Below are 10,000 nucleotides of genomic sequence, written 5' to 3'. Positions count from 1 at the left end.
GATCGACCATCATATCATCTAGCTCTACTTTTATTTTTGGCGTTGATACCGCTCCATATGTTTCTGCCGTTTTGTTCAGAAATATGTTAAAAACATTATGTTTGGAAGGTGGACTATCGTCTTGTCATGCAAACGTTAAGTGATCTTATGTTTGAGAGACGGACTATCGTGTTGTTGTGCCACAATTTTGTGTCCAGTAGATGGAGTATCGTGTCGTTATTCCGCAATATAGCGTCCAGTAGACGGAGTATCGTGTTTTCAAGCTGTAATATTTAATTGCGCGGCCAAACCATCGTATCTTATAAACAGAGTAACTTATTAAACAGATCGTCCATCATATCATCTAGCTCTACTTTTATTTTTGGCGTTGATACCGCTCCATAGCTACACAGCCGCACCCAGAGAGACAAGAGACTGGGCTCAGTTTTTAGGGTACCAGAACTGGTACCAGACTTTGTCGTGCAAAATGGCGGACGAATGAGGTCACTTTCCATGAGGGCATCATGAGGAATAATAACATCTTTGGGGTGCGGAGCTAGCGCTGTTGATTTTAAATTTGCCTACCAACAGGTGAGACGTTCCACGCGCAAGATACTGCAATATGAATGGACTTAAACTTCCAGCCAAAAATCTTGTCAGTTTGTTAGCTGACGAAGGGCGCGATTATTGTTTGACGAATGGCCTTGTTATGAGAGCCAAAGATTCGGTCTCCAGAGTAGAACATGCACCATTTACTCTCCTCCCGACTGCATTTCCTGAGCGACTGTTTGCCAAAGCGAAGGATGTACAAAAAGACTTTAATGTGCTTGTACATCGTGTCAGTCAAGACCACGATTTCCTCGAGAAAGCTCTAAAGAGGTATGTAGATCATATATTTTTTCGGAATGTAATCTCAAATAATGAAAATGTCCAGATGTCCGAGACCCGAACATGACTTTTAAAATACTTTATAGCCTAAAACGTTCCCCAATTACGAGTAAACTAATTTAATCGACATTTTCGATTAATTAAAGCTAACTTTGCAATCATTGTCCTTTGTCGTGTCGTTTTAAATTTGCAGTGCCAGTTTTTGTCGTAGTCGCTAAAACATAGAACGACCTAAAACCATCTACAACCACCTAAAAAAAAATCTGCAACCATCTACAACCAACTGAAAAATATCTACATCAACTCACAAAGAATCGAATACCATCTCAGACAAGCCATAGATGGCAAAAATAAGCGAGACGACAATAACTGTGTTTACCATTTAGCCAAAATTCCGGATCATGAGAATAATCGTGGCATAAAGGTAAAGCGATTTTCCGAATCCGGATGAGAATGGCGCTTTACCCTGCAATCCATCCGGTAAATCGTGCTAAAATCGTGAGGAAGGGCCTGGAAACGGAACGATCCTCACCACTTCCCCGCATTCCGGGAAATAAATAACTGCGTGCTGTATAAATGCAGGCACGATGGCGTCCGTGTTTTAAGGAAGATCCTGAAGGTACGTACAGTTCGCGTACAATATTTTGATTGATCATTCTTATATATATTGATTCCGTCTAATTTTTATGTAATCTTCTTTTTGAAAATTTGATTAAAAAGCGATTTTTAAATACATGATGTGCACACACGCGCTAATTTGTAAAATAGTGAAGACAGTCAGATGTACGTTTTGATTGGCTGGTAGGAAATATGAGGGTCTATCAAGAAAATCTGTTTCAGTCTAGAAGTAAAACAACCAGCATTTTCCTTCATTTGTCGGATTATCTTTGAGAAATATTTTTTAAATAATTAGCATAGTACATGCACTCTCATAATTTGGTCAATAGCTGTGTTTATGAGTCTCTATAATGGCTGTGTTTATGAACCTCAGCAGTTATGGAAACCCAATGCACTGTCGTGTTTAGATGAGGCTATGGAAACACGGAAAACGTTCTCTATTGCTTAAATGTTCCAGCACTCTGAGTGGCTATCTGTTGTCCTGGCCCCATTGTTTCAAAGGGTAGATAGCACTATCCACTGGATAAATCACTGTCCATCAGATGACTCAATTGGTTTTTATATTGTTTGTCCTCTGGATAGTGATTTATGTGTTGGATAGCATTATCCAACTTTTGAACAGCCAAGGCCTGGAGCAAAGCTAGTGAGGTGGGAGCTGCATGCAGATTTTGATAAGTGTACCAAAAAGACCTCTTACCATCCTCGTCAAATTTAACATTGAGAGTGGCAGAAATCAAGCCTACCCAATATAAATCCTACTCAATCCTGCTCAAGGAAACATGAACAGCAACAAAGCTACAACTTAAATGCATAAATGCTTATGGTGCCTCCATATGATAACACTGAGCATCCTATCTATTTATATTCAACTTTAGTATATACTATAACAGTGACGCACTCTGATTGCCTACTCAAACTTCGAATATCCGTTGTTAGTATATACTAAAACAGTGGATAGCGTTGAACTCGTGCGCTGATTGGCTCGTCAAACTCCAAATATCCTGTGCTATTTACCTCGGAGCAACTCGGGAAAAAATGGTTTGCCGATTTGCATCCGTGACAAGTGAAGAAAACATCCAAATTAATTTTTTGTGCTGTATATTATCCACCGCTAGCCCCCTCCACTTCGGCGAATAGTTGTTAACTATTCAACTCTGAGCAACTCACGCAGGATTTGTGCCCGGAGATATTGCTGCAATCATTACAGGAAAAATGAGTTACAATCATCTTTTTGTGCTACATTAATTATCTCCCTGTTTTAGTACACACTGAGTGGCATTGGCTAGTAGTGGATTATAACGTAACTCGCCGCTTCTCGGCTTGGTAAATAGCCACCTCCACTTCGGTGAATAGTTGTTCATTAACCTGCAATCCTCGACATGAGGGGGAATATTATTAATTAATGCAAAGAGTTGGTATAGTATTTTACAGATCAGTGGTCTGTTGTTTGTGTTATGTCTTTCTTAGTTAAGTGAAGAACTATTATGCTTAAGTGAAAGAAGTACACAGAGAAGTAAATTTACCTGAATACTGTAAAAAGTCTAAAGGAAAAAAAGATATATGAAGGTGGTAATTAATATTATAATACTTCCTTTCATTGTTTAAAGCACAATAGAAGTGGACTCATTTACTGCTAAAATATTTGAAATTTATGAGAAGACAAGAAATGAAGGACTTTCACAGGTGAGATGTCAGTGACTCTAATATCAAGGTTGAATGTATTCCCTAGTCTTTTCCTTCAAACCAAAACAAGATAAACCAATATTTATGTGGGAAGAAAGCCAAATGCTGTCAGAATGAAATTTTACATTTTGAAAGGAAATGCAACTTACAGCCAAGTTATTTTGAAAAATGAAAAAGATATGCACAAGAAAAAGGGAAAATTTCACTTAGAACTGTTTCTTTGTAACCTGTGCATTGAGTGGTTCTAGAAAGTCTAAATATGACCTGTGAGATATTTGGATTGAGTTTTTAAGTCTTTTCCCAAGGATTATGCATGCCTTGATCATTAAATTTTATTCTGATGTTGCAGCCCATATCGCTTGGGATCTTCAGGTCCGACTACATGATGGACTGTTCCAATCCACAAAATTCAAATCTGCTGCACCATCTGCAGAATGATGTTGGCATAAAACAGGTGGAGATCAACACCATTGCTTCCTCCTTTGGTGGATTGAGCCCTCAAATGAGAAAACTTCACAAGTAATGTTATGTTATGTCAAATTACAAGAAATTTGGTTTTATCAAATGAGTTAACTGATTAACTCCTATGAGTGATAATTAATTTAGGGGACATTAAACCATTTACCCCTCAGGCACCCTACGGACACCCATAGTTGACGAGAAAAATCGTCTGGCGTTTAAGACACAGTAAAATCTGTTAAGTCTCACTTCCAGGAGTCAATGGGTGAACCACTGATTTGTGAGCTGACATATGCTCAAATCTTTCTTACATTGATTGATTTTCCTTTATCAACTCATTTGCAAGAATCTATTTTTTTTGTGTTTCCCTCCACACTGATGCAACACCTGCACCTTAATTAGAAACTGACCTTATTTATTCTTAAATTACTCATTTTTTTATGTTTTGTGTTGCTGAAATTATATAACAAATCGCTCCTTGCAAGGTGATAGTTGGATGTCAAGTTGGTAACCTGCAACTATTTCTGAAAAAAAGCTCATTCATTTGTAGCTTACTTGTGCTTGACATCTTGGTTGACTGTGTTGAAAGTTTGGTGGCTTCACTGTTCAGATATGCTAATGTACTCAGTATGTAACCTAAATACAGTGTTAATTATGCTTGAGAACATTTGATTTCTTCATACCATTATCTCGACTTAATTTACGCAAGGCCCTGTAGCATGCAATTTTGTAAATGTTCTTCTATGCATGGATACTCCTGTCAGTAAATGAATGCAATACAAGAACCCTACCTGTTGCAAAGCTATAGGAGAATCTTTGTTTTCATTTTTTGCCTCATTGCAAGGCTATCATTTTTTATTAAATTCTCAACCTCAGATAAATGCAATTCTAGCTTTCTCATTGGTTCACTGGATCTCAGTTACCAGCCATTATACCTGCATAACATAAAATCTTTGGCGCCCGGAAGTGACGTCACTTTCTGGTCGTTTCTTAAACTTGAATAAAATTTACATGTAGCAAAACCAAAGGTTGAGAATTTGATAAAACAATTATTCCATTCTTGCTTGTGGGATATGAGACTGGCTATAGCCAACTCATATCCAATGTGCACTCATGCAGGGCTTGAAATTGCGATTCACTGGTCGCCAATGCGACCAAAAATTGAGGGCTGGCGACTAGATTTTCAGCACTGGTCGCCAGCTGGTGAATCACGTTTTGTCTGATAACCCAAGATAAACAGCAGACAACTGTTGTATTTTATTCTTTATATCATGATGAAATCGTTCGGAATCGGTAGCTAGAACACGACTCACCTTTCTTTCCCCATTAAAATAATGTATAAATACTACAAGAAAATTGGTTTCTCACATTGTTAATTAATAGTACAATTCGATCACAGCGTTTACTAGGCGCCATATTGTTTCAGCGGCTTCATGGGATCGTGGGCTCACTTAAACACTGTATGCTTCTTGCCGGTTACCGTGAATTTTGCGCCCGGAAGACGAAATTTGGCAAGACGGTTAATTGAAAATTTAAATCCATCCTCAGTTGTGAATGCTGAAAACGTAGATTTAGCCATATTACCGAAGGACCTCCTTGGAACTAGCTTGATATTGATAACACATTGATAATATTACCGAAGGACCTCCTCGGAACTAGCTTGTTATTGATAACACATTGATAATGAGGCTAGACATCGCACAATGAGTATGAAATTTACATGGTACCTTCAAAAAGCAACCTGTACCCTTACCGTAAAGTGGGTTGGAGAACTTGTCCCCTCTGTTAAAAAGCGAACACCTTCAAAATTGACTGTGCTGTTTTTTTTTGTGCTACTTAATAATTATGACTTTCCTTGCATGCAAAGTTGGCGACCAAAATTTATGATCTGGCTACCAAATTTTCCCCATTAGTCGCCAGCTGTCACCTGAGCAAAAAAAGTTAATTTCAAGCCCTGTCATGGAATAATTATTGTTAAGTAATCAGTCAGCTGAGGATAAAGTACTGAATATTGAAATTGCGTTGCGAGCATACTGTAAATTGAGCTTTCTCTAAAAATATGAACCCCATACACCAGATAATCTCTGAGCAATGATAATTTGAAAATTTGAAATTTTACAAAGAATGTATGCGATCATAATAAATTGACATTAGCACCTTTATTTAATTGCCACCTAAGAATTTATCAGTTTTTGATGGCTAGTAACTGCCTCATTATCAAAGCTAAAAGGCTACCAGGTAATTTTTGGAGACGCAGCTAAGTTAAACAAGTTCTTTAATTTAAACTTTTTGATGTCAATTATTTGTAAATACAGCATGGTGCCTTCTGTGTGCAAAGTTGTATGTTAATGAAACAAAATGTAAGTAATGGTGTCAGCAAAGCTTCCCCTGTGCATGACTCTTAACAGTGCTCTAAATTAGCGGTTGTCCAGTCATCCCAGACAGCCAGGAAGTTTACCGGGCAACCAGTTTTTGGTAAAATGAAAAGCCTGGTTGCCTGAAGAAAAAACAATGGACAACCCAGCTAAAAATAGAAATTGAATTACAAAAGCAGCACCCAAATCACTTGCCGGTTTTCCATTGCCAATGTCCAATAGTAGTTTGAAATAAACAATAACTGTTATTGCTTTGCAACAGCTGAGCATCTTCCTGTGTTTCGAATATCTGTGGCTTTGAAAAAAAATTGCCGGATAGGAAAATGCAAGAGACATCATGTAGACGATGGAGATAATTGTAAATAATGCTAAAACTTAAACCCATTCTTCCACAAAATCCACAGGCACACCCTAGGAACTATGGGGTCTCCGATGCCATGTGATTGCATCTCAAAGTGGCATGCTGCGTTTCATTGTTACTGGAGCTTATAAGTGCTGCTTTCACAGATTTAAGAATAATGGTCATGATTTTTACAGTTTTCTAACAGGTCTTCAAAACGGATATGATTCAAAAACTGAAGAAAAGGTAATGACAGTCAGATTTAAAATCACTGCCTTAGTGTGTAAGATAAGATCATTCAAATGATATTGTAAATTTATCCATAAATAGGTAGTAACTGTCAATGATATTGCATCTATTGCAGTGTATGACCTTTTTTGTACTGTTGTTGATTGTCACATAGGAATCCCATAGGAAATTATATGAATGATTTTGCTTTACAAGCATGCATTTCTTTTGCTCTTCACGTACCATGGACTGGTACAATAGAAGTACCAGTAAGGTTCTGGTTGATTTTAGTAACGTCAATAGGTGATGTCAGTATATCTTCCCTGGAACTGATGAAATTGGTGTATATATTCCAGCTCCCGAAGAATTCATCATGTCTGGGCTTGGCTGCTGGACTGGTGGATGCATGGAAACACTATGGAAAAGAAAAGTATACATGTCAACTATTTTATTAGTTGATTTACTAATTATTTTCAAATCGTATTCTTTTTCTTTTTCTTTTAACAATTAGTCCAGCATTTAAGGGGTTAAAAAAGTAATTGAATTCTTGTTGATAATTGAACAGCTCTGTGGTGTTGATGGTGGTGTCCAACAATGAACGGAACAGGTTTGATCAACGCTGGGTTCAGCACTTGATGACAGAGGTGTAAGTTGCTTTCATACGAACTTGATATGATAAACCTTTAATACTCTTGAAATGATATATGAAATGGATCATATATTGAACTGCAGATATGAAATCAAGTGAAGCTATGATCCTCGCAGTTATAAACGCCATTTTTATAATTGCATAGAGAAGCTTTACTTGATTTCATATGTGAGTTCAATATTATGATCCATTTCATATATCATTTCATTTGTTGATTCATTCATCACAGGAACATTAGAACCCACAAATGACTAGCTCCCAACATCAGTGGCTTCATAGCTCAGTTGGTTAGAGTGTCTCACTGGTATGATGAGGTCAAGGGTTCAAACCCCTTGAAGGTCAGAAATTTTCATGCAGGCTTCTCTCTGCAGTTGCTGAAATTGCATTCATAACTTTGAGGATCGTAGCTTTGCTTGATTTAATACCCTTGTTCTTAGCTTTAATTTTATTTTGTTCAAGTTTTTGGCATTTCTGGCTGTGCTCATCTAGTTTTTGGGTATTTATTGAATGCATTTTAGTGATCCTGCTGCACGTATGGTCAGAAAAACCTTTCAAGACATCAACAGTACAGGACAACTCAAGGAGGATAAAACACTTGTTGTGTAAGAACTTGTCGTACCCTTTGAGCTGAAAACCTCTTCAAAAACGTGTTTTTATCACCTGCATTAATAAAATTAGTGACATTAAGTGTGCCATTAGGGCAGTTTACTTTGAGGTGTTATTTGTATTCCTTCAGCTACCCCACTCTCAATTCAAAGTCTACATTATAATATTAAGGCCTTTTTTTCCAAATGCAAACTGGTTCTGTTATGTTGCTTGACAGGGATGGACATGAAATTGCTGTAGTTTATTTCAGAATGGGATATGATCCAGCGCACTATTCTTCAGAGAAAGTATGTAGTGTATCAAATCAATGTAATGGATTTATACTGACATGACAAGCAAGTGACTATTCAATTTGTATAAACAGGATGGCTGGGTAAAATAATAATAAATTATTTATTTAGTGATTACTTCATCTGCATCTAACATCTAAAAATTACTCAAACTACACATAAAAGGATACAGTCTGTAAGTCAACTTATTATATGACTAGCTCCGTGAATGGGCAAGGTGAACCAAATCCCGCCCTGTGATTGGCTACCCGAGCAGGCAAGATGGAGCTATACTGCCCGCTTGGGATTTCTCGCTTGGTCCCGCAAGATCAAAGATCATTATTTTTGGTTTTTTTATCCCATATAATAAATCCTTTATTGACCAAGTTTGTTTGGTCAAGATGGCTGGATATCGGCCATGTTCTTTTTTTTGCGTGTTTATGGACCAAGACGAAATCGAGCTCCATAAACATGCCAAAAAAGAACGAGGCCAATATCCAGCCATCTTGACCTCACATTGTTTTATACATGAAATATATATATTTGTGGTGATATGGGGTCTTTCTATATTTCAAATGTTCGAAATACTGGGGCTTATGCATTGTATTCTGTAGTCTGTGTGGCAGCCAGTGGGATATTATCTGGGTGTCAATCAGAGAGGCTTACTCAATAACCAATTATTGCCTTATCCCTGTCCTCACTGTTGGACTGAAATTAGTTTGCAACAAAGGCTTAGGGAGGGAAATATATGCATCGCAAAGGATTTCCCAGAACATAGTTCATGAAGATAGCCTGGTTATGAAACATCTGGAAACTTCTAAAAAGAGAACAGTGACGTCGTGCTTCCTGTTGACTTGACGGTGATCACGCACAATCTTTTTTCCTCGAGGTTTGAATAAGTTAATCTAAACTTTTGATTGGCTGTCTTTTAGAAAAAAAGGGTGTGGTTTGTGCACAGTTAGGTCCAAAACAGAAACTTAACACAACGAAACTTGTCAAGTTCGTAACCATCTCCATATATTAACTATGCCCAGAAACAGCCCCCATTCCTCACTGCATTGACAGACTGTGTTTGTATAACAATGTCCCAGGGTCATTGCTGCTTGGGTTTAATTCTCGCGGTGGAGGATTGTTTGTGTGTTATATTCACAAAGTTGTAAAAGTGCAAACACTTATTTAGAAATCTAATGGTTTGACGTGGTTTCAAGATAAAAGGAAAGCAAAATAATTGCAAAGTTTCAAGAATTAAGGAAATCTCATGTTTCAAGATAATAGAGAGAATAGGGCATTTCCGAGTTCATGTTTGCCTCCTCTTCAAAGCGAGTCTAAATTCGAAGTTTTTTGTGAAGGTAAATTGGTCCTAGTTTACATATGAATGAAAACTAAAACATATGAAAAACTTCGCACTTAGACTCCCTTTGAAGAGGACGCAGACATGAACTCAGAAATGGCCTATTAGGAATTTTGAAGCTTTCGAGTCAAAACAGGCCCTTATGTTCAACACTTTTAACCAATCATTCACAAACTCGTCAGTGAACTGGAGAATTTCTTTGTTTTTCTCTTTTATAAAACATTTCTACTCGGCACTCACAGGAGTGGAACGCGCGACTAATGCTAGAGAGGTCAAGAGCCATCAAATGCCCATCTGCTGCATTTCATCTTGCCGGCACAAAGAAAGTTCAACAAGTTCTGGCATCGCCTGGAGTCCTGGAAAGGTGTGTTAAGAAACGAGACACCCACTTTGTGGGTTTCTTTATGATAAAGGTGACAAACGGGCTTTGAGTGCATAAGGAATGAAGTAGCAGCATACGTGCATTCAGGTTATGAAGTACAGAATATACGAAAGTCGTGTTTGAAATACGGAGAGAATGCTTAGTCGTGGAATGATCAACCCAGTTGTGAGCGC

At 37.7% G+C, this 10,000-nt stretch overlaps 1 protein-coding gene across 1 annotated transcript in view; it reads left to right on the top strand.

The window, feature by feature from the left end:
* The first annotated feature begins 449 nt into the window (after positions 1-449).
* The window catches only part of LOC138018927 (glutathione synthetase-like), a 14,789-nt gene continuing 5,238 nt past the window's right edge, over positions 450-10,000 (top strand). The window contains exons 1-9 of the mRNA XM_068865601.1: positions 450-858; positions 3,093-3,168; positions 3,518-3,687; positions 6,540-6,588; positions 6,927-7,000; positions 7,136-7,216; positions 7,738-7,821; positions 8,043-8,112; positions 9,688-9,809. Of these exons, the coding sequence (XP_068721702.1) occupies positions 602-858; positions 3,093-3,168; positions 3,518-3,687; positions 6,540-6,588; positions 6,927-7,000; positions 7,136-7,216; positions 7,738-7,821; positions 8,043-8,112; positions 9,688-9,809 (983 nt within the window). The 5' untranslated portion in view covers positions 450-601. The remainder of the gene's footprint in view (positions 859-3,092; positions 3,169-3,517; positions 3,688-6,539; positions 6,589-6,926; positions 7,001-7,135; positions 7,217-7,737; positions 7,822-8,042; positions 8,113-9,687; positions 9,810-10,000) is intronic.

The sequence above is a fragment of the Montipora capricornis genome, chromosome 10, assembly GCF_036669925.1.
Source record: "Montipora capricornis isolate CH-2021 chromosome 10, ASM3666992v2, whole genome shotgun sequence".
NCBI classification, from domain to species: Eukaryota; Metazoa; Cnidaria; class Anthozoa; order Scleractinia; family Acroporidae; genus Montipora; species Montipora capricornis.
The sequence above is the reverse complement of the archived record's forward strand: the minus strand, read 5'-3'. Positions and strand labels throughout refer to the sequence as shown.